The 25,675-nt window shown below is 43.4% G+C and overlaps 1 protein-coding gene across 6 annotated transcripts in view; it reads left to right on the top strand.

Moving 5' to 3' along the window:
• Window positions 1–25,675, top strand: part of RAPGEF4 (Rap guanine nucleotide exchange factor 4) — a 163,290-nt gene that overhangs the window by 58,283 nt on the left and 79,332 nt on the right. For all 6 annotated transcript variants that reach the window (XM_074594113.1, XM_074594112.1, XM_074594111.1 and 3 more), the window contains 2 exons: window positions 23,460–23,532; window positions 24,589–24,653. In XM_074594113.1, the coding sequence (XP_074450214.1) occupies window positions 23,460–23,532; window positions 24,589–24,653 (138 nt within the window). The remainder of the gene's footprint in view (window positions 1–23,459; window positions 23,533–24,588; window positions 24,654–25,675) is intronic.

The following is a 25,675-nucleotide window of genomic DNA, read 5'->3' as shown; positions in this document are numbered from 1 at the left end:
ACAGCAATCAAATCCCACATACTGTACTATATTCTGCCAGGAAATCTGCTAACCTTTCATATAATAAGTAATAGGTTTTATAGCCAGTGCTGCAGAGTGGTTTTCCATACAGGAGGATTTCCAGCTATTTTTTCCTGCTGCCTTGGTAAGATTTGCAATGGTTCTTTCTACAGTGCCAGATGTTGTACATAAAATAGGAAATTATATACTGTTCTCTTGCTTATTGAGCAGAGAGAAGAATCTACTTTTAAAACCTAGCTGGGAGAGGTTGCTAGAAATGCCAAGTTTAAAGAGGCAGATCAAGTGTGGGAGATGAGAAGGCAAGACAAAACTTGCCTGAATGTGATGATGAATGCTAAATCTCAACTGAAACACAGTTGATGTACTGACATTAAAGGGAATGTACTGAATATATAATCATTGTGGATATATGCATGGGGTTTTGTATTGTAAGATAATCAAATGAGTAGTTCTTCGTACATACATTTACTGACACTGATGGGAATCTCAGGAGAGCTCTAATATCTGTATTTAAAGAGATACCAGGCCAATTACATAGTGTAGTGTTTGTCTAGTCCTGAAGGGCTGCAATGTCAGAATAATACTATTTTGGTTAGCACTTCTATGGGATCCCTAATCTGCATATCTTGAAGCGTTTTACAAATATTAAGCACTTAATTCAGTAGCATTCCACTGGGCTGTGTTCACAGGGATGCTGATGCACTCAAAAAGTTCAATTTCAAGAGTGCCTCATGAATGGGCATGTCCCTGCCCATGGCAGGAGAGTTGGAACCAGGTGATCTTTAAGGTCACTTCCAATCTAAACCATTCTGTGATGATAACCCTGGTGCCCAACTGGGCACGCCTGGCCTGCAGGTTCTTTCTGCTTGGCCTATGGCTTTTTCCTGTCAGGTACTGGGGAGCAGCTGTTTGGCCACCCTGCTGCCTAATAGCCAAGTGTCTCCTGCTGCCCCTCAGGCTGTTTCAGTCTCTGCAAACTGAACTGTGCCACCTGTCTGTGCAGGAATAGAGTATGGCCTGGGCTGTGTGACAAGGGGCCACCACAGAACTGCCCTCTGGATGCTGTAGCTGCAGAGGTTTGACCATTCTGCTGCAAGGCATGGGAAGAGAACCACAAAGGAACACATCAAACATAGTATTAATTCTCATTAGTAAGCAATGCCAAACATGTGACACTGAGAATTATAGTTCTAAGGGGATACATCTTTTATCTTTCAGAAACTTCTAAAACATACTGATAAATTCAGAGATGATTTGGGTCAGGCTCTTTGTAGCATTTTCTACTAGACAGAGCCACTTCAGGAGCTGTTTAATGTGTGTGTGTGACTGTTCTTTGTACTGTTTAGGGCGACGGTGAGAGATGCAAATAAAATGTCTCTCAGTGCAAGTTAGAGAAAAGAGAATCAACTTCTCTACTGGGACTGCTGCTCCAACAAAGAAAGCGTCAGTGGAGTCCAGAGTCCTGACACTTTAACCTTTCATCTTCTGGTAGCTTGAACCAGCTTTTCCGGCCACTATCCTGCTACTAGTGTACACTCTGGAAACCTCTCCTGAATTACATCTCTGTTGCCTGGTATATGAGCAATAGTTGAGTTTTACATGTCTTGGATAAAAGTCACACTGGCATGAAATCAGAGTAACACATGGGTGCATCAGACCCTTAGTTTCTCTCTTGGGGCAGAGCAAACCAGTAGGCCTGTGCTGGCAGTGTTGGTCCTGCTTGGCATCTTAGTTAGTTTTACATCTGCTCTTTTTTGCTCATTTTTTAATTAAAATGGCACTTTTGGACACTTGTAGCAAATTTCCTTTTTAAGAGGCCATGTTTGCTCCATGCTATTGTTGACAAATTATTCCCTATGAAGCATTCAGGCACTAGCACTTTTTTCTCTTGTCTGGATTTTCCCGCTTGTTTCCATTTTCAGGAAGGATTAGTGCTGGCTGACGCTGGCACTACTGACAGTCGCTGGGCAGTGCAGTCATTCAGTAGGTCTGCAGGCCTGTTTACGCTGCTCTTTCTAATTGTGTCAGGTTAGTAAGACCTGTCAAGCTTGCTAAACTTAGGTGATACCAGTGATGTGAAAACAGGTGTTTTTCAAAACAGTGCCAAAAGTATGTCACCCCAATTTCATAGAGCTTTTGTTTACTGCTTTTGGAACCTACTGTCATTTCCTAAAGTTTGGAGGTGAAAACAATTCCGGAAATTGTTATGTGATTCTTCTGTAGCATCAAGGTGGGGGCCTTTTAAATCCTGCCCTCATGCGTGTTACCTATTGATAAGACAATGCAACAGAGCCTGGGAATAGAAGAGGGCCAGGACCCAGCTGGATTATAGGCTGTCTGCATGTGGCCCTTCCCAAGGATGAAATTTCCCTCTGCAGAAATGAACAGCAAATCTCCTTAACTCTACAGGGTAGTCAGACTTCTCATTTCCCAGTTTGAACCCATTTTGGTTCAAGTATCAGTTATGGTGAGTGAGTGGCATACTTGGGAGTATGTCAGAGATCTCCTGAGATCCAGCCTTCAGTACTAGTTAGTGGAAAATATGCTTTCCTATCAGAAGACGGATGATTTCCAATGCGTTTGATTTTTATTACAATATGGTTTGCAAAACTTGTCTTTAATATGGTTTTAGAGTTGTAGGTTAACAGAAGAATTATGTGAAGTGGATTAAGATGTGACAGCAGCTTTTTCTCTCTGTTAATGAAACCTTTCTTAAAGGCTGTTCTATAATTACACTTGTGGCTTGGTGGATAGTGCCTTGTTCTCATATGCAAGTCATTTGATTCCTCTGGTGCCTCATAACACTCAAGAAGCATGGACTCTTGCAGTGTGACTCATGCTGTAGCTTATTTTACTGCATATTCTATATAAAGACTTTCTTTGAACTGTGAGTGGATACACAGTGTCAAAGTGACAATAACAAGCTTTGTCTGTCTTGCTTCACAACAGAGAAAGAGCCCTACAAAAATAGACTGAAGTGTAGGTTGTTGCAAATTAGGTAGCCCTTCAATTAAGAAGTGTTCTAACTCTAGTATTACCAGTGACCTCGTCTTGTCTTCTAGAGGGACTGAAAGTCTCATCCCAGTATAGCAATACACTTGCTTCAAGAATTAATTATTCTTCTTGCTGTCAGAAAAAGGGTGAGGTATAGCAGACTACTTCTCAATAAAACCTGCCTCTCTTCTGTCAGGAGTGCATAAGAATGCCCACACGTATTTTTCACCCCTGCAATAGCAGGCGATAGCAATGCATTCCAAGCCAGAGCTGCCCGTTTTGGATGCTTAGCACCTTCAATACTGGCGTCAACAAAAGCCTGAAAAAATTGCAAGGTTAAGACACTTAGAAGAATTGCTAATGTTAAGAATCGAAGTTGCAAAAGCAGTTTGGGTTATAAACACAATTACAGCCAATGAATGTGATTGAAGAGTTTTTCCATGAGTGGAAGGACTGAAAAAGCTTATTTCCTTTCCATTTTTGCTCTTTCCTGCCACCAATACTTACCGTACCTTCCATGATGCATCTACTTGATGGTAGACAGCGTATGTGGTGTTTGGAGTTCCACCTGCGAGGATTAGCCAGCCGGCGTGTGTGTACGGACTGGTCAGCTGGCTGCTGCCTGGTGAAATGGGTGACAGAGAGTGCTGCCCTCTCTTCCCTTAGCAGTGACACTATATTTGGGACTTCTGTCCTATTGCTAATTTCTGTTTAGCTTCTAGGACCTTATTTGAGACCCATCTCAAATTTGGTTAAAATTTTTCCATTGGAATCAAAAAAGTTACTGGGAAGAAGGGAGAAAAGGGAGGAATTTCCTGCCAGGCAAAGGGGTTACATTTTGTTAGGAAAGCAGACCAGCAGAACAGAGTCTTTGTACCCACAGCTGAGTAAAGGAAGCCTGGCATGTTGTGGCCACAACTATAACACAAACAACAATTAAAGTTTGTTTGGGTACGCTTTTAATGAGAAGGTTGGGAAAATTATCAGGGACTGTTCAGTGTAAGAGAAATGGACGGAAAGATGAGTGGACAAGATGTTCTCTCTTCTCAGCTGCCACTGCAGAGTCAGACCCGGCGTTATTTACTGCATCCTCCTAGCAAGGCCTTTTTAAAAATAATTTTGTTATGTCCTTGTTGAGTCTCTTTGAATTTTCAAAATGTACTCATGCAGTGTAAGTCTTAAACAATCCATCTTAATTTGATAATCTACAGAAATTATTTAAAATCATGGTGCAGTAATACTGTGCACTGTTATTTTTCCTCTTCTGCTGAAAACCAGTTTAGTTTGCTCTCCATGTAAAAACAGCGCATTTATCTAGTACTGCTGTTTGCTTTGTGTAAATATTATCCCTTGTAATACATCGTTTCCAATAGGTTTGGAACAAGAACAGCTAGGGTTCATGAGAAGCAGGTGGTGGGGCCTCCCCAGCACAGCCTCGTGTATTTATTTTAATGCCTTTTTGTCATCCTTTAAACAAACAAATAAAACGTGATTCTGTAAAGAAGGAGCAGGAAATACAGAGATATCTAAGAAGTGAAAAATTGAAGGCAATGGACTAGAAATGTTTTACTTTCAAAATTAATGAACGTTCTGGCTGTATTAAACCTATCCATCTAGTGGGGTGGGTTAAGATTTCAGAATGCTAGTGGAATTATTTTTAGCCATGTGCGAGGGGGTACCCAGAAGAAATGGCTGTTTGCCCAAGTGGAATGGAAACATAAAGGTTCAGAAAATTGGTTCAGTTCCTAGGGAGCTTGCTGTCAAATAGATAACTTTTAAACCCAAGTATAAGTTTTAGAATATACTTCTAAAAGTCAGGTCTTTCAGCATGGCAAATGTAAGTAAGTGCCACAAATGTTTCACTGAGAGCATCTTTTAGCCAGTTTGACAGAAGTTGTCTATCCCCTGAGAGGCCAATACTTGGGCATTTGTGCTGACAGGTTTTGGATGCTCGGGCTTGGCAAATTGTTTCTGGAGGAGTCTTAGTGCAGGAATAGCTTTTCATATTGCCCCTCAGATGTGGAATTTCCTTGCCAGATTGCCTCACAGAACTGCTGTGTTGTTACATATGTAGTATATGGCCAAGTTTAATGGTCTGTTAGTGAGTCTTCAGCAGCCCCCCTTCTCTTTCTCTTACAGTTGATTGTTTACAGTCTTCCATCATAATAATTTATGTAGTCCTTCCACATCAACTTAATAGTAATAACTGTGTTTCTTTGAATCTGGTTATATCTAGTTAAACCTCTGTCTGGGATAGTTTTGGCTCAGTTTCTTTATTGGTTGCATCCCTTTTATAACTTTATATATAGTTATATATATAAAAAACACTATATGTATATATATAGTTATATAACTTTATATATAGTGGTATAACTTCAGTGCCAGAAAGTAACAAATATCATTCTTTCAGCTGGGAGAGTGTTTCCTAAGGCATTTTGGTTTCAGCCTTTGGAGATCTGTCCTACGATGGATGCCAAAGCTGTGACCTTCTTGTTCTCAGTTACCTCATGCTGCAATGTAATCTTATTTGCTTTATGTGAACAAAAATCCCTGGTGAAGCATCCTCTTGTATTTAGTTAATTTGTGCCATTCTGCACCTTTTGTGCTGTGCCACTTGCCTGCTTGCATCCTGCCTCTGAGTGCACTGTGAGCCTTCTGGACGGGAGGAGGGAGAGACAGGATCTGACCTTTCATTTTATGTGTAGAACTTAGCAAAGCTGCACCCCCGTCAGGCTGATTCCAGGGCTCTCTTGGCCAGAGGAGGAGACTGACATGATGTTACACTCTTCTCCTTCCACCCTTCTTTCTTTTTCTGGAAAGATTTATTTTTCAGTTTAGTTCAATACTTTACCCTTCGTTGTTGTCATGGTTTGGCCTCAGACGGCAACAAAGAACCACGTGCCGCTCGCTCGCGCCTTCCTAATACAGGAAGAATCGGAAGAAAAGGCAAGACTCTTGGGTTGAGACAAAGGCAGTTTAACAGAACAGCAAAGGGAACAGGCAAGCAACAACAATAACATGGATAGAGGAATATACGAACACGATTACGGAACCGCCGCTCCCTGCCGCTCACTGACCAGACCCGGGACGCCCCAGCCCGCTCCCAGCGGTGACTTCCTGCCCCCTCCCCCGGCAGCTCCGGGTGGGCATGGCTCACATGGCATGGAATACCAGGAAAAATTAACCCTATTCCTGCTGGAACCAGGACATTATCCACCCCTTATTCCATACCATCTATGCCATGCCCAGCAGGTTCCAATGAATTGCCACCACTTTCCCCTGTCATATATATATATACACATATATATTCATGCAGATATAATGCCCTTAGTTTATGGGCCATCCCTCCAAAGTGTCCGTTCAGTTCTTTTAATCCACGGCTTTGGGCTCCATCTGTTAGAACAGTCTCTCAGGGCAGGTGAGATGCTGGGTGGTGCTGGTCTGTTGCATGCTGTATTTTTCGGAGCTTGTGACTGGTGCACCCGGTGTGGCTCATGCTCACAGTCCGTGGGCTGAAGATGTAGATCTTGAGGAAACTGCTGGGCGCCAGCTGCTGAGGTCAGTTCTTATCCCATCATCCCCGTGCCTTACTTGTAGTACAACTGATAGCAATTAAAGCAATGAGGACATACAGTGACAGTGTTACTTAGCAATTAACAACACACAATCTGATTCATTGGCTATTCTCGCCCAAGATCAGATCCCCATGAGGTACACATCGGACTTCCCCATCCTTCCGCATCACCCACCAAGTGCACCCAGGTCCTTGGGCAAAAGCAGTCCCACGGATGGGTTTGCCTTTGCCTGAGGCAGGACTAACCCAGACTGTCTTCCCTAGCATATTCTTCATGTGCACTACGGGGACTTTATCCCCTTCTACAGTACGTGGAAGTTTTGATTGGGCAGGGCCAGCCCGATTGTTAGATCCCCTGGTGTTAACTAGCCAGGTAGCTTTTGCTAAATGTGTATCCCAGTGTTTTAAAGTCCCACCACCCATTGCTCTCAGTGTAGTTTTTAACAGTCCATTGTATCGTTCTATCTTCCCAGAGGCTGGTGTGTGATAGGGGATGTGATATACCCACTCGATACCATGCTCTTTGGCCCAGGTGTCTATGAGGCTGTTTCGGAAATGAGTCCCGTTGTCCGACTCAATTCTCTCTGGGGTACCATGTCGCCACAGGACTTGCTTTTCAAGGCCCAGGATAGTGTTCCGGGCAGTGGCATGGGGCACAGGGTATGTTTCCAGCCATCCAGTGGTTGCTTCCACCATTGTGAGCACATAGCGCTTGCCTTGACGGGTTTGTGGCAGTGTGATATAATCAGTCTGCCAGGCCTCCCCATATTTATATTTCAGCCATCGCCCTCCATACCAAAGAGGCTTCAAACGCTTGGCTTGTTTGATCGCAGCGCATGTCTCACATTCATGGATGACCTGTGCAATAGTGTCCATGGTCAAGTCCACCCCTCGGTCATGAGCCCATCTATATGTCGCATCTCTCCCTTGATGGCCTGAGGAGTCATGGGCCCACCGAGCTATGAATAGTTCACCCTTATGTTGCCAGACCAGATCCACCTGAGCCACTTCAATCCTAGCGGCCCGATCCACCTGCTGGTTGTTCTGATGTTCCTCCGTGGCCCGATTCTTCGGTACGTGGGCGTCCACATGGCGTACTTTCACAACCAGATTCTCTATCCGGGCAGCAATATCTTGCCATAGGTCAGCAGCCCAGATGGGTTTGCCTCTGCGCTGCCAATTTCCCTGCTTCCACTGCTGTAACCACCCCCACAGAGCATTTGCCACCATCCACGAGTCAGTGTAGAGATAAAGTACTGGCCATTTTTCTCGCTCAGCAATGTCCAAAGCCAGCTGAATGGCTTTCACCTCTGCAGACTGGCTCGATTCACCCTGTCCCTCACTGGCTTCTGCAACCCATCGTGTAGGACTCCACACAGCAGCCTTCCACTTTCGATGCTTTCCCACAATACGGCAGGACCCATCAGTGAACAGGGCATATTTCTTCTCATTTTCTGGCAGTTTATTATATGGTGGGGCCTCTTCTGCACGCGTCACCTCCTCCTCTGGTGACATTCCGAAATCCTTGCCTTCTGGCCAGTCCATGATCACTTCCAGAATTCCTGGGCGACTGGGGTTTCCCATTCGAGTTCGCTGCGTGATCAGTGCAATCCACTTACTCCATGTAGCATCAGTTGCATGACGTGTGGTGGGGACCCTTTCTTTGAACATCCAACCCAGCACCGGCAGTCGAGGTGCTAAGAGGAGCTGTGCTTCTGTACCAACTACTTCCGAAGCAGCTCGAACCCCTTCATATGCTGCCAATATCTCTTTTTCTGTTGGAGTGTAGCGGGCTTCGGATCCTCTGTATCCCCGACTCCAAAACCCTAGGGGTCGACCTCGAGTCTCCCCTGGTGCTTTCTGCCAGAGGCTCCAGGTAGGGCCGTTCTCCCCAGCTGCGGTGTAGAGCACATTTTTAACATCTTGTCCTGCCCGGACTGGCCCCAGGGCCACTGCATGGACTATTTCCTGTTTGATTTGTTCAAAAGCTTGTCGTTGCTCAGGACCCCATTTAAAGTCATTCTTCTTCCGGGTTACTTGATACAGAGGGCTTACAATTTGACTGTAATCTGGGATATGCATTCTCCAAAAACCCACAATGCCTAAGAAAGCTTGTGTTTCCTTTTTACTAGTTGGTGGAGACATAGCTGCTATTTTGTTGATCACATCCGTTGGAATCTGACGGCGTCCATCTTGCCATTTTATTCCTAAAAACTGGATCTCCTGCGCAGGTCCCTTGACCTTACTTCGTTTTATGGCAAAACCAGCTTTCAGAAGGATTTGGACTATTTTACTCCCTTTCTCAAAAACTTCTGCTGCTGTGTTTCCCCATACAATGATGTCATCAATGTACTGCAGATGTTCTGGAGCTTCACCCTGTTCCAGTGCAGTCTGGATCAGTCCATGGCAAATGGTGGGGCTGTGTTTCCACCCCTGGGGCAGTCGATTCCAGGTGTATTGGACGCCCCTCCAAGTGAAAGCAAACTGTGGCCTGCACTCTGCTGCCAAAGGGATTGAGAAGAATGCATTCGCTATATCAATCGTGGCATACCACTTGGCTGCCTTGGACTCCAGTTCGTACTGGAGTTCTAGCATGTCCGGCACAGCAGCACTCAGCGGTGGCGTGACTTCATTCAGACCACGATAGTCTACAGTTAGCCTCCACTCTCCATTAGATTTTCGCACCGGCCATATGGGACTGTTAAAGGGGGAACGAGTCTTGCTGATCACTCCTTGAACCTCTAGTTGACGAATCAGCTCATGGATGGGAATCAGAGAGTCTCGGTTAGTGCGATATTGCCGCCGATGCACCGTTGTGGTAGCAGTCGGCACCTGTTGTTCTTCGACCCTCAACAACCCCACAACAGAAGAATCCTCCGAGAGACCAGGCAAGGTAGACAACTATTTAACTTCCTCTGTCTCCAAGGCAGCTATGCCAAAGGCCCAGTGGTACCCTTTTGGGTCCTTAAAATACCCTCTCCTGAGGTAATCTATACCAAGGATGCATGGAGCCTCTGGGACAGTCACAATGGGATGTTTTTGCCACTCATTCCCAGTTAGGCTCACTTCTGCCTCCAGTACAGTCAACTCTTGGGATCCCCCTGTCACCCCAGAAATACAAATGGGTTCTGCCCCTCTATAGCTTGATGGTATTAAAGTACACTGTGCACCCGTGTCCACTAGAGCCTTATACTCCTGTGGGTCTGATGTGCCAGGCCATCGAATCCACACCGTCCAATAAACCCAGTTGTCCCTTTCCTCCACCTGGCCGGAGGCAGGGCCCCCCTAATACTGGTCATAGTATCCATTACTCACTTCTTGCATAAATGACTTGGAAGTTCCTTCAAGAGGATCAGAAGCAAGATCAGGCCTTCTGCTTTGTCTGGGGAACGGCCCACTGGAAACTGGGGCGGCACTTTTCCTGGAGGGATCCCCTTTTGTGGTTGTCCTTCCCACTTCCTCATGTCCTCTCCGTGGTCACGCAGGTAGAACCACAGGGTGCCTCGTGGTGTGTACCCTCTGTACTCTCTCTCTTGAGTGGGAAAATGCCTGCTTCTAATAGCTGAGACGCTGGCCCGTGCAGGTGGGGAGTAGGACATATTCTCTTCAAGTTGCTGGACCTTCCTTGACAGTTTCTCCACAGCTGAGACAAGGGGGGAAGAGAGACTTTCTTCATATCGCCGGAGCCGGCCAGCTACCTCATCCACCGTTGGTCCCTCTTCACCTTTCCATTCCATTACTGCCAGTGAGTTGGCATATGACGATGGTGCGCTCCGTACAAACTTCCGCCACATGGGCCTTGTGCATTGCACCTCATCAGGGTCTGTGGGTAAGTCTGCATTGTCAAAGTCATAATAAATCATCTCCCGCACGGCTAATTCTCTCAGGTACTGGATACCTCTTTCCATGGTAGTCCACTTGCTTGGCTGACATACAACATCCTCACTGAAGGGGTACCTCTCCCTCACGCCTGACAGGAGTCGTTTCCAGAGGCTGAGGGCTTGGGTCTTTTTTCCAATTGCCTTGTCAATGCCGCCTTCCCTAGACAGGGATCCCAGCTGCCTGGCCTCCCTACCCTCTAATTCCAGGCTACTGGCCCCGTTATCCCAGCACCGGAGCAGCCAGGTGACAATGTGCTCGCCTGAAAGTCGGCTAAAATCTTTTCGCATATCCCGCAGCTCACTCAAGGATAGGGATCGAGTAATTACCTCTGGTTCTGCCTCTTCCTCCTGCTCTCGTGATGACCCTGGTTCATCATCATCTCTTACTAAGCGAACTGATTTCTTTGTGTACTTCTTCTTCTATATGGGGGCAACTGATACCGGCACGGGTTGGTTCCCTGGTTCAGTGGCAGTGGCTGCCACAGGGGTTGGAGTAACTGCAGGGGCTGCCACAGGGGTTGCAGTAGCTACAGTGGCTGCCGCAGGGGTTGCAGTAGCCGCAGTGGCTGCTGGTCTGGTTTCCATCTCTTCCCCCTGAGGGTGCTGCATAATTCTGAGCAGTGCCTGGTAGATACTGGCCAGGGCCCAGCACAGCGCGGTGAGTTGTGCCTCTCTAGAATAGCCACAGCATTTTCCCTTCAAATATTCTACCACTTTATCAGGGTCCTGTAATTGTTCAGGGGTGAAGTCCCAGACCATTGGAGGTGAGAAGTTCTCTAGGTACCTGCCCATGCTCTCCCACATGCCATGCCACCCCTGACTATCCAGCCTCGGAGCAGATCTCCGGGTGGTAGTCTTAAATAGTCGCTTAACCCTAAACAAGACCTGGAACGCATTCAGGAGACATAGCACTAGGAACACGCTGGTTTGAGTATCCCAAGGATATTCAAAATTCTCAAAAGTTGTCATACCTGACCCAAAGGAGAAAAGGGAGGCAAAAGAGCTGGGGAAAGTGCCCCCCCCCTGTTTCCCCCACAGACTGGGTGTAATTATTAATAAATTCTGAGAGACGGTGTCCAATGTACAGACAGGACAGCAACACCACATAAACACCCCAAAATAGCTGTCTGAACGGTGATGTTATCATATCATAAACAGATATCGCACAGGACAGCAGAATGATAATCCTCATCCCTCTTCCAGACACGGTAAACAGCATTGCAGGGAGTACATAAGCCATATAGGAATTTATATAACACAGCCATGAGAACAAACCAAGTAACATGATGACCAGTGACTATTTACCTAATAAAATAAATGCATACAAAAAAAAAAACAAAACCGTTTTTCCACATTCTAGTTGGATTCTGTCGTTATCTCAACCCTCCGAGCCCCACGTTGGGCGCCAAAAAGGACTGTCGTGGTTTGGCCTCAGACGGCAACAAAGAGCCACGTGCCGCTCGCTCGCGCCTTCCTAATACAGGAAGAATCGGAAGAAAAGGCAAGACTCTTGGGTTGAGACAAAGGCAGTTTAACAGAACAGCAAAGGGAACAGGCAAACAACAACAATAACACGGACAGAGGAATATACGAACACGATTACGGAACCGCCGCTCCCCGCCGCTCACCGACCAGACCCGGGACGCCCCAGCCCGCTCCCAGCGGCGACTTCCTGCCCCCTCCCCCGGCAGCTCCGGGTGGGCATGGCTCACATGGCATGGAATACCAGGAAAAATTAACCCTATCCCCGCCGGAACCAGGACAGTTGTCTTGGGAGTTGTCTCCATTTTTTTCATGTTCCTCTTGTTTCATTTTTCTCTTTGGGTCATGTGTAGGTTCAGCCTTAAGATCTCTTTACTATTTTTTTCTACTTAAGAAAATCTACAGTGCATTTTCATTACTCTGCCCAGCTGCATATCTCAAATGCTGTTTTAATCTTGATGATAGATATCATTACAGATCATAGTGAGAATGAAGGCTGATAATGAGGAATGAAAATCAAGGTGACCATTTTTTGTGATTGTAGATTGTACTGTGAATGAAACTCCCATTCAAAAAACTAAATAAATAGAAAACAAAGGCTTTTTCATACAAAATTCCTGCCCACACTGAAGTGTTAGCCTAGTCAAACTAGGCTACATGCTTGATGCTCACTTCAATTGGAAAAAAAACACAATTTGAGTAATTTTTAAATGATAACCAAAAGGATTTGGATTATTTTTACCAATCTGAATTAATCTGGGAGAAAGTTCTGTAATTTCTCTAAACAACTCACTCCTCAGAATCTCAGAAGAGTAGAGGGACGGGCAGCTAAATAAAATGTCTTTGGTTTGGGGAATTCACTTGCACTGACTCCAGTCAGAGAGAAAAACCTTGACAACTGCGCCATCCAAATGAAGCTGTTGCACTGCAGATTGTTAATGCCGTTTACCTAATCCCTATGTTACGGCTCAGCTGAATCAATGTTATTAATGTTGTCTGCATTTCAGTTTGATAAAAGTCAGTCATTCCCATCCAGTACGTTTTGCTGTCTTCGGAGAAGATGCTGTTGTACAAGTCTATCAGAAGAGACTCTCTTTCTCAGGCCTTGTTGGGAGCTTCAAACATGAGGGCCACGAGGTGTTGGACTGTGCACGTGGATGTAAGACAGTAGAACTAAACACTGTGCTACAAAATAGATGAAATGTTATTGTGAACTCCAGCGGGGAAGTACCACAGGCAGCATTTAGTATACTACACTGTGCATGCACTCCAGGCTTGAGCAGCTTGACCCATGAGAGATTTATGCTGGCAAGGTAATTCCAGTGGTGCCACTGCAGTGTTTGCTGGCTGAGTTGAAAGTCCAGGTATTTTGGTGTCCTGTTAAGTGATCTATTTTCTGCTTCAGAATATGCTCTTTTCCATGGACTAGAAGGAGTAGAGTATGTTCAGTCGTACTTCCTGAATTATAATTATTTAGTTTGTCTTTAGGTTTTCCCCTCTTACTTTTTATTGTACTTGTTTTGATTTCATAACAGTGTTACTGAATGAGCTGCACAAGCTGTTTTTAAAGCAGCTTACGCTGCAATCAAAATAGTATTTTAAAAGCATTGAAGAAAGGCTAATGTTATAAGGGAAATTCCCTTGTATGTTTGCTTATTTACACTTATGAAGCATCCTCATTATTGTTAGGCACAATTGAGTAGAAACAATCACTTAGAGGAATTATCCATGAAAAGGAAGCCTTTAATATTAGAAGAGTATTGGAAGTTGTTATTTGCTTGTTTCTGTGAGACTGACCCCCCTGAACTCATTGAGAGGTTTATATTGATTGTGGAGGAATTAATATTTAACCCAGAGTTTCCTTCCAGATGAAAACAAGTTTCTAGACCAACATACTTCTGTGCCTAGAGGTTATAAATATGAAAAGCAGAGTTACAGATCAGGTCACCATTTTGCTTTTTCTTTATTTGTTTCAAATCTCCTTGTAAAAAAATATAAGGAGAGGGAAGAAAAGAAGCTGTTCATGAACAATGGGTAAAGCCACTGCGGCACACAGTGTCAACACAAGGCCAACGTGTCATTTAAGTTGCACTTAAAACCAATTTTTAGGTCTTAAGTACTGCACAGACCTTGTGGTGACCTTACAGATTTTCACTGGAGAGGGGCGTGACTTCAGCCCACTGTCAGAGCACAGCCTGCACTGGGAGGTTTGCAGCTTTCCTCTCTCTCTGTGGTATGTACCTAGTTCCACAAACATTTCTTCAGATTAAGCTTTTTTCGTAACATTCATGCAAAGATATGCTGGTCACGTGTACCAGGCCTTCTGTATTTGCAAGATCGCAGTCTCAGGGTGGAACAATAACTGGGTTTTGAGGCTCTGCTGACTTCTGACTTGTCTAGTACACACAATCTTTTTGCCTGCTCTGCAGGTTAAGATACGTGGTCAGAAACAAGACATGTATGTGGCTGCAATTACAGAATTTACCATTCTGTCAATGCACTTCACGAATATGAGCGTCTTCCTTGTGTGACCTTTTGTCTCAGCTGAAGCTCTGCTCCAGAAAAATGCTAAAAGATCAGTTCAGGGAGGCACACCATATGGAAGAAATAGTGTGGGAGGCAGCCCGTAGCTGCCCAGGTGAGGAGCTGAAGAAAGCCCGCCTCATGCTGGATTTGCAAATCTCATATTCCCTGTCTCTGATCTTCCTTGTACTCTGTCTTCTTCCATAGCACACCCAGGCTGAGCTCACCTGAAAAAGTGCGTCTTTGCTTCCCCCCTCGTTAAAATAGTGTATCTAAAAATAGGAGGTGTGACTGCCTGATGGTAAAAGGAAGTATTTTGTGCCCAGAACTTTAGGAAATTGTTCTTGGAACAGGTTTCCCTTGTGCACGACCCGTGAGATGATGCCAGACTTAACTTGATCTAAGTGCCGTCAATGTAGGTTTAAAGGTTGGCTGTAGTGGTAAGAAAAATTATTGTTGAAACGGTACCTTTTTCTTAGTAGTTCTGCTCTGTTTTTGAGACATATCTGATGGCTTTGCTAATAAAGGTGCAGGTTTACGATTGTTAGCGTCGCAGCACGGTTTGAAGAGGAGCGAGGTTCTGTTCTGCCACTTGTATCATTCAGAAAATTCCAGCTAAGGTATGATTTGCTGCTTCTCTCCTACAAGTGATAATGAAGGGGGAAGAAAGGAGAGCACAGCTTGATTTTCTGATCTTGTATTGAGTTTGAAGCACTGCTGCTGACAGTCATCATCATCTGATTTTAAAGTGAACAAATTCAACACAGATATCACTGTGAAAAAGTAAATATGGAATTGTATAATGCTCTTTTTCAGCCACTTTTGAAAATGAAATACATGTTAAAGGCAGTTGAAATATTTTTTTCCTATAAATACATTATCTATTCTATGGTTACACAAGTGTAATAAAAGAAAACACATAAATAAATGCACTGTTTGTTCTTCTTTATATATTTTCTTTGTCCTCTTCTAAGTATATGCAGTCTTTCCCACCCCTCCCAACCAAGTCCTGTCTCCACCCAACTGCATTTCCTGAGTGGATTCTTCTAGGAGACAGAAAGGAGGACTGCATGATGTCATTTCTATATTTAAATTAGATGGAGCAGAATAGGCTGTGTAATTTGTTTAATCACTGCTCATGCTCTAATTTCCTTGGATTTGATTTTTTGCAGTGCAGTCTTATCTTCGGGTTTCTATCTGGTAGCCAAGTCTGCTATTTGGCTTGATTTCAGGGAGCTGGGTGCATTTTTCTTTTCGACTAAAACTCAAGGGGATTCTGTGATCAAGCAAATTCTGCACACAGAGCTTTTCAAGCACAATAAATTGATTTAAGTGGGAATGTGACAGAAAAATATATGCCTCCAAAACAAAGAGATCAAATAAAATCTAAAGCGTAGTTGATTAGAGCCATGCAGAAACATTCAGAAGATGGTAAATAGGTAAATAAATGGAAAAGATGCAGATTCATCTGCTATTATATAAACTGTACTAATTCTGGGATCAGGATTCAGCAATTTCAGTACAGGCATTTCCTGTATTTGTTTTATCTAAATATGACTAAATGGTACTTCACTTCTGCTATTTCAGGCCTTGTCTATCTCATTTTAATGACTTGATAGACTGACGTATACAAAACAGTCTCTGTTCCGGAAGCTGTGGAAGATCTTCACAGGGTTTGTTTTCTAGTTTGCCACAATACATAAAGATATGTTTTTGGTATTGTAGCATTATTTTCTCCTAATTTGTCTTTATCCTTTCCTTTAGAAATGTCTCAGTTCTGTTCTCTTGCCTATACTGTGAGTGACAGTGAATATATATATATATTCTGTGACTGACAAAGGCAAGTATTTAGTAATTTGCGGGATACTTGGTGTTCTAGAGTGAAGCACCAGCTTCAAGCAGTGATTTGCTATCCAGTGTTAAACAGCCATGGGTCAGGTCCTTTTTGTGATACCCAGTTTAAGTGGCATTGACCTGAAATATAAGGAAATTTTCTGATTGAGCTTGCTTTTGCTTAGAAGAAATACTCTTACTAATTTGTAAATGTACTAAGAAGGCAGTATCTGAGAACAGAATTATGCCAGAGTCTTCTGTGAGTCGCAGCACATACTATCGGGCAATAGCAAGCGTGTTGTTTCGTTTCCCTTTTGCAACAAAATTTGGGTAAAAAACAAATATGAATATGATTATCAGTTTGGGGGGTTTTGTGAAATTCTGTGAGAATATTAGGCACTATTTATTGGAAAACACTAATGGATAGCAGGCAGATGGCCTGAGATTTTGCCTGTCGGTTCAGTGAGGAGCAATCTTTGGAGCATCAGATCTAAAGGCAAAGATCTAGACTTTGAGGCAGCAATCTCTGCTTGGTTTGGTGGGCGAAAAGAGAATCCAGCGATCTTCGGAGGCCCTTTCACATCTCTCCTTATTGTTCTTGAGAAAAGGGAAGAAGAAACAATGCACAATGGGAATGACGCACCCTTGTGAGTAGTGCTTACTAGGGAGGGCGTTCATTGCCAAAATGGAATGACTGGTGCAGTCAACTTAGGAAGAGCAGAGCTGTACTGAGAGCATCAGTGATCAATTATTTATTGTCCAAAGAAAATTGAGAAGCTGGCCCACATTGTCAAACTACAGTGTATATTCCCCCAGAGAAACTATTACAGGAGTATGGACAGCTAGTACGGGAGGATTGCAGAACTCAGATAATAGTCAAAGTAACAGCATCTAATAAAGTAGTTACACAAGGTTTTGAAAAGTGTGTGTGGAAAGGGCACCCTGATGTTTGGCCTAGGGTTTCTACAACTGAAATGAATTACTTCGTGTTGCCCCCAAGTTTGCAAGCAATACAGGCTCTGCCTTGTCACCTTCTCTGCTACCAGTGGTAGGCAGAATGGGAGGCAGGAAAAGTGCATCTGGTCAAAAGTGACACTGTGGGTTGAGATTGTGAGTCGGGGAGAAAAAGAAGGAGATCATGTCTTCAACCAAGCACCTGTTGTGATCTACAAAACCTTCTCCCGTGTTACAAGATACTTACTTCTCCTATTCTCTGGCCACACGTAGGTTTACCTTGGGAAGGGGAAGCATCAGAAGCCTGACTTGACTTCCTAGTGCTACAAACCATCACTACCTGGGGTCCTTATTCCACAGCCCATCAGATGCTCTTTGCTAATTGAAGAACTGCTACACTTGTGGGAGTATCTGGTGTGGAACCTGCCTTCAAAGCTTTATACCCAGGAGGTCTTCCCTTCATCAGTCCTGAGTCTTTCCCATTAGAGTGCTATGGTTTTGCTACACAATGCATGTGGAAGACAGCAAAGGCTCATCTATTTTTTTCACATCTGCCTGGCTTGTTTTGGAGTGTTTGTGTTATATACATCTCTTTTCTGCTCCTTTTCCCCCTTTTAAACAGGTATTAGCTCTTCAGTACTTGCAGCAGAAGAGAAGGGACTAATTGCAAAGACATATTTTATATACTTCATGTACGCTGCAAAAATTTGTAAGGAATTTAGAGATAGCTTGCATCAGAATTACAGGAATCGCCTTTATAAACATTAGTATATAAAAAAATATACCAAATTATGTTCATGGAGTGGAAGAAAATCTATTGTAGTCGTGAAAACCCCTGAGACTAACTGCAGCTAACTGCAAATAAAGCCTAAATAAAAGCATGCAAAGGAACACACTGAAAAGCCTGATAATGAGTGGCCTTAAAAACCTGTTGGTATGAAGGTTCACCCCCAGCACCTCCCCAGTAAGGCAAGTGTGTGATTCTTTTTACCCCTTTTCTCCCGTCCCCAGCTGTTCCTTGTCAGCGCTCTTGTGTGCTTTAGGCTACAGCAGTGGCTGAAAAGGTCGTGTTAATTTTCACCACTGCATGGATATGAGGTGGTCAGTAACTGGAAGAAAAAATACTGTCTTTATTACTGGTGCTGTCAGATTAGATGCAGGAAGTGTCTGATCTTTAAGCTGTTGCGTGATAGAGTTTATAAATTGGTAGAAATCTGGAGACAGAGTGAATAGGTCACCGAGTGTAGTTTTAAAACCTGCTGTCATGTTGGATTTACGGAACTTGGAGACTTCTAGTAATAAACAAGCTTATGATGATTTGATAGCTGTTGTCTCTCATACAGAAAGCCTTTCCAGAGTTCATACCACCAGTGGAATACATTTTCAAAAGCCTTTTTGTAAATATTTAGTCCGTTAATCTTCAGGATGATTTTAAATGCCACCTACCAGTACAATTTAACTTACTGCATTTTCTTTTCATTTACAGACATTATGGTAACAAGATAGGTCTCACAGTCGGTATTGTGTTTTCCTCATTATCTCAGCTTTGAGAGATCTCATGCCTGGACTCCATTACTCCATCTGATACTGTGTATCTTTATGCAGTTACTGACCTCTTTCTTTGCATCCTTAGGTTTCCCAGCAAAGTGTTTCCCTGACTCCTTGACAAATAACTGTCCCTTGACATTTAGTTTGGCTGATGAAGTGACACAATTTTAGGTGTAAATTATACCTCCTATGTCAGCCTGCACCCCGCCGAGGTATCTTCATGGGACACCATATGGCGATCATAGCAGCCTTCCCTCCAGATACCCAGATATAGAAGGTAGTTTAATTTATGCAGAGGTCCCCTGGAGGAGTCTGAACAACTGAGCTTCCTGAGGCCATGTCTTGAATTAGTCCCTCTTCTGGTAATGCCGCCTGAACCCCTTCACAGGCAGCGCTGTCACTGGGCTGGCTGTATCAGACTCGTAAGTAGACTCGTCCCATGGCAGGGTGGCACCTTCATGTGGAAGATGACAGAGTTGGAGTCCTTGGCAGCCTGTGCCTTTGTTCCTGGTGGGCTTTGCCATCCTGAGCATGAGGTGGGGCTGAACGGGGTTAGGTGCATCCTTTGAAGTCTTATATGCAATTCTGGCTTATTCTACCTGTAGGTATTTTTTTGTTAATAGGCCCCAAAACCTTTTGGAAATTGTATGGTGTGTTCCATGTTTCGTTTCATGAGAACAATACCCAGGAAAAATATTAGAGAATTTATCAGAAGGGAAACTGCTATGCAGTGTATGATGACTGCGAATGCGGTACAGGAAATAAAAGAGAAAATGACTGTCTTCCTACAATTCAAGTTCCTTATCAAGGTGGATTAAATGTGGACTAATAATGTATTTCTGGGAAAATGCTGTTTTGGGAAAAGCAGAACAAAGAAACAAGTATCATCTGAACGGTGAGGAAGAACAAAAGATAAAAACCGTATACAAATTGATTTTATCATATCCCAAATGAAACATTTCAATTTTTGATTTTTAAATCACATTTCAAGACCAAATTCAGTAGAACAAAATGTTTATCTACTCTTTGAATAAAACGTCATTTCAACCTCTTGTGACATGCTTTCCTTCTTTTCATTTGGCAAAAGAAAATGAGTTTTCCCCTTGTTTTATGTGTGTGATGTACTAGTTGAACTGAGAAAATAATTGTTTCTCACGTTCTTCCTCTCACTGAGTTCCAGGCATAGGACTGGAGGAGAGTATGGGAAAGCAAATGGTTTGCGAAAGAAAACAGGAGAGTTTTATCCTCAAATGAAGCAGCATTTATTTTGTGTGGCTGACCAGGGATATAACATAGTTTTGCTCCTACGAGTTTTCAGCTGGATTATGGGTGAGATTTAAATAATATGTTACTAAGCTTTAGGATGTAACAGCTTGTCTAAAAATAGGATTGGATTATTAAGATTAATGTAATCTTTGTAGCTTTTGTTATTATTTAGAATGCAAGACACTCTTCAGTGCTAGAATTGATGATATTTTCATATCCATTTCTAAGAAAAAGAAATGATAAAAGGATAATTTGAGCATCTGTTAAAATCCAGCAGACAACGTTTTAAAAGTTAATACATCCAACCATCTCCATAGAGCAAAGGATAAAACTTTTAAATTGTACTAGGAGGGAAATTTTCTGTCTCAATTATTATGTGTGCGTGGTTGAAACCTACATGAACTGCAGCTGGTTGGTTGTTCCCATTTGGCTCCTTGCACGCCCTAAGGACTGCATGACACATTTTATTAATGCCCATCACCAGCATACCTCTTGCACAAGCTTGTCTTCTGACAGTTCCAAAAGGGAATTACAATTCTTTAGCCTTAAGCATGACAGTAATATAGCATGATTGAAAACAAAAACGTCTCACTTAGTCATTGACTTGCTTGTATTTGATAAAAGGACATTTTTTCCCTTGTTTTTTTTTTTAGCTTCTGTGAATTTCTTAAGCCCTAGACGGAGCTTTGAACCTTATTGATCATGTCACCAACATTCACTGAAGAAAAATACCAGTTACTGACATCAGTTACAATTATGTAGTTTACAGTGGTAGAAAGAACATTATTTTTGCAGTTACAAAGTTTCATGTGATAATACAGTTTGTGTGTGTGTTTGTACATAACATGAGGTGCTGGGTTTGTGTGTTTCATAACCTTGTAGTTTCACAACAAACTTTTAGTGTGTTAGGAATTAAATGTTGAGAGGTTTTGCACTAAATCCTGTATATTTAAAATCTGACGCTAAAATGGTATGAATAAGGAACTTCTGATGGGCCTTCAGAATAAAAGGAGGGTTTACCACCTTTAGAAGAGGGGACAGGCAACTCAGGAGGAGTACAGAGATCTCGTTAGGTTATACAGAGAGAAAATGAGGAAAGCAAAAGCCCAGCTGGAGCTCAACTTGGCCACTAACATTAAGGACAACAAAAAATGTTTTTATAAAATACATCAACAAAAAGAGCCAGGGAGAATCTCCATCCCTTACTGGATGCGGGGGGGAAAGTTGCAACCAAGGACGAGGAGAAGGCTGAGACACTTAATGCCTTCTTTGCGTCCGTCTTCAATAGTCAGACCAGCTATCCCCAGGGTGTTCAGCCTCCTGAGCTGGAAGGTAAGGATGGAGAGCAGAGCAACCCACCCAATTATCCAGGAGGAAGTAGTCAATGATCTGCTTCTGCACCTAGACGCACATAAGTCTATGGGGCCGGATGGGATGCACCCAAGAGTACTCAGGGAGCTGGCGGGAGAGCTCACCAAGCCTCTCAAGCCTCTCTCTATCATTTATCAACAATCTCGGTCAACAGGGGAGGTACCAGATGACTGGAGGGTGGCTAATGTGACGCCTGTCTACAAGAAGGGTTGGAAGGAGGATCCCGGGAACTACAGGTCGGTCAGCCTGACCTCGATACCAGGAAAGATCATGGAGAGGATCATCTTGAGTGAGCTCTCACGGCAAGTGCAGGGCAGCCAAGGGATCAGGGCCAGCCAGCATGAGTTTAGGAAAGGGATGTCCTGCTTAAGCAACCTGATCTCTTTCTATGACCATGTGACCCACCTTCTGGATGCGGGGAAGGCTGTGGATGTTGTCTACCTGGACTTTGGTAAGGCCTTTGACACCGTCCCCCACAGCATTCTCCTGGAGAAGCTGGTGAATCATGGCATAGACAAGTATACTCTTCGCTGGGTTAAAAACTGGCTGGATGGCCATGCCCAGAGAGTTGTGATTAATGGGGTGAAATCCTCTTGGCGGCCGGTCACCAGTGGCGTCCCTCAGGGCTCAGTTGTGGGGCCAGTTTTGTTTAATATCTTTATCAATGATCTGGATGAGGGAATTGAGTGCACCCTCAGTAAGTTTGCAGATGACACCAAACTAGGTGGGAGTGTCGATCTGCTTGAGGGTAGGAAGGCTCTACAGAGGGACCTGGACAGGCTGGATCGATGGGCCAAGGCCAACTGTATGAGGTTTAATAAGGCCAAGTGCCGGGTCCTGCATTTCAGTCACAACAACCCCAAGCAACGCTACAGGTTGGGGAAGAGTGGCTGGAAAGCTGCCCAGCAGAAAAGGACCTGGGGGTGATGGTGGACGGCCAGCTTAACATGAGCCAGCAGTGTGCCCAGGTGGCCAAGAAGGCCAACAGCATTCTGGCTTGTATCAGGAACAGCGTGGCCAGCAGGAGTAGGGAAGTGATGGTGCCTCTGTACTCGGCACTGGTGAGGCCTCACCTCGAGTGCTGTGTTCAGTTCTGGGCCCCTCTGTACAAGAGGGACATAGAAGTGCTGGAGCGTGTCCAGAGGAGAGCTACGAGGCTGGTGAGGAGTCTGGAGACCAAGTCATATGAGGAGAGGCTGAGGGAGCTGGGCATGTTTAGCTTGGAGAAGAGGAGGCTGAGGGGAGACCTCATTGCCCTCTACAACTACCTGAAAGGAGGTTGTAGAGAGGTGGGTGTTGGCCTCTTCTCCCAAGTGAATAATGACAGGACCAGAGGAAATGGTCTGAAGCTGCGGCAGGAAAGGTTTAGATTAGATATTAGGAAGAATTACTTTACTGAAAGAGTGGTCAGGCACTGGAACAGCCTGCCCAGGGAGGTGGTTGAGTCACCATCCCTAGAGGTATTTAAGGAACATCTAGATTTGGCACTTCAGGGCATGCTCTAGTGGCTGAGATTGTAGGGGTTTGGGGTTTTTTTGTGTGTGTATGGTTGGACTTGATGATCTCAATGGTCCTTTCCAACCATGAAGATTCTATGATTCTATTCTATGGTAGTGGTCCGTGATTCTCATGAATCCATAGTTAACAGCCTTCTCTCCATCCCCCCAGTAAAGTAGCTTTCTAGCTTGGGTTCAGCTGAACTTTAAAACAGCCTTTATGGGAAATCCCACAACCAGGTACAATATTGGTTTATTAGGACCCTCAAAGTCATGCCTTGGGGAAGATGAAGGAAGGAACTGTTTTACCGCAACTTTTGATAAAATAAAGGCAGTATGCTCCAGTGAAGAAAGCAGGCCTTGTAGCGTTAAGAGAGAAGACATGTCTGACTGCCCCAGATTGCTTGGGTGCATGTGAAGCACAAGGCAGCAGACACACAAATGTAAATACCACATCGTCTGTTGAATGGCTTTATACATCTATACCTGACTGAATGTACCGTCGCTATCTTTCAGAAATATCGACAGTATATGTCTGGACTTCTCACTCCTCCTTATGGTGTTATGGAAACTGGCTCCAACAATGACAGTAAGTATGAGAAAATAGGCATCAGATGTTAGAAAAAAGAGAGGAAAGGGGAAGATGAAAGTTCTCTGGTTTTGGGTGGTGGAATTTAAATGTTAAATTCAATTCAATATTAGGACTGTATTAACACTGCGTATAGTAGGAAATACTTTGGAACTTGCCTAACTGCATTCCCAACTGTATAAAAGTGTACACAGAGCTGTACACAAATCTGGACTATGAGCCAGGCCTGTTGACTGAAGCATACTGTATGATGTCACATAGCATTTAACTGGTTATAGTGTTACATGAATTCCATGGAACATGGCCATGAGTCCTGCTAGTAAAATAAATATGACAAAGTGGCTTATTTTTTTAGTTAGGGCGAGCTACACGACTTGCCTGGGAGCCTAGGTTAGTGCTTGGGCAGGCAGCCGGCAGTAAACACGCTGCTCTCTGGCCTTGGTTACATCGGTAAGTTTGGGTATGTCTCTGCTTCATGAGCACCTGTCAGACTGTGGGATAGTGCTGTAGACCTGAATCCAAGAGCAGCCTTTGGAACTCATCACTTCCGTAAATCAAGGTACTTTTATTTAGTTGCCAGAGGATTGTTTAGATGCCAACCAGGACGGTATGTGGCGACTAGCAATTGCATCTGCAAATGTTGTCCCATAAGTTATGTGTTCAGTATGTTCTATTTGTGAAACAATAGCATAGCATAGCAATGCTAGTTAGTGCAAACTCAATGTCACGTTTGACTTCAGGTACTAAAACACAGATAATGTTAAATGAAAAAGTGTAAATAACTCCTGTATACATACTTCAGATATTAAGTTGTGAGAAAGTACTATATTTAACAAACTGTTTATAGTATTTACACAGGTTACCTTTTTGTCTTTTTTGTGTTCACAAGAGAAAATTTTATCTGAATAAATGTGTTTTGCTCTTAAAAAATCGTAGATTAGTGTGTATGTTATCAAAGTATTGAACCCTCTAACTCCCTGTTCTGTGGATGAATATCTCCACTGTTACTTAAAGAATGTACCATATGTTTTTATTTTCTGTATTCTTTTTTTTTAGGAATGCCAGATAAGGACGGTATGTCAAGCGGCGCACTTTGCCAAGTTTCTAAAAATTGTAATAAGGTAAATCACACTTAGTTTTGCCTTTGTTCTTGATGGGGACGGGGGGAAAATACAAAAGTACAGCATTAAATTGAAAAGAACCAAGTGCAAATGCAAAGCATGCGGTTGATGTGAGTACAGTGTACAAATTGTAAGGATGCTTTAGACATTGTATTTTATAACTCGAGAAAGCAACTTGTTTAGGATCAGCATTATTAGAAAGTGTACTGCTGCCGAAGTTTGTGTTACAATCTGGTTGTCCTATCTTTGTCAGAAAGGTGTTGAGGGTAAGGAAGAAAAGCAGCACTGTGACAAGACCAGAGCATAGCCAATGGATCATAAAATTAACGATTAAATCCTATTTTAAGGCTTAACTGAGTCTTAACTGATGCATAGGCATTGTTCTGGCCCTTTGTTCAGGGTGAATTTTCTCCTGTGTTCAAAGACCAGCTTAACGTCCCAGTTCCCCTTTGTAAAATAGTTCTGTGCCTTTAGTGTCACCAGATGAGGATCCACCTGAAAGAATTCATGAATATTTCTATGCTGTGTTTAAAGTAATTATAATACTGGGAAGAAATAGTATCAGGCATTAACCTTTAGATTTTTTATGGTAGGAGTAGAAAAATTGCAGTACTAAACAGATGCTTGGATGCTTTCTTTCTGGACATAGGAGTTTAATTGGATGCATTTTTGTGATGTCTTTAAAAGGTTAAAGGTATTTTTGTTACACAAAAAACATCTCTTGACAGCAGATAAAGACAATGAATATTTTAGCGTGTTTCCTTAATGCGAAAATAACTACTTCCACCTCTCCCTGTCTGTCTGTCCTGCTTCCTCAAGGGTACTGACCTTTCTTAATTGTCACATTCAGCCTTGATTAAATGTATGAATGTAACGGTGTGCAGTTCCTTTTTCTAGAGTCTTATTCACTAATCCTGTACTACTTCCTGACACAGTCTTATCCTGTATGAAAATAAACATTTTTCCATGCACTGAGTAATAACTCTTAGATACTTAGATAGCACCTTTCATTCTGTAAGCAT

The sequence above is a fragment of the Larus michahellis genome, chromosome 7 (genome assembly GCF_964199755.1).
Source record: "Larus michahellis chromosome 7, bLarMic1.1, whole genome shotgun sequence".
Lineage (NCBI taxonomy): Eukaryota > Metazoa > Chordata > Aves > Charadriiformes > Laridae > Larus > Larus michahellis.
This window is presented reverse-complemented; position numbering and strand designations above follow the sequence as displayed.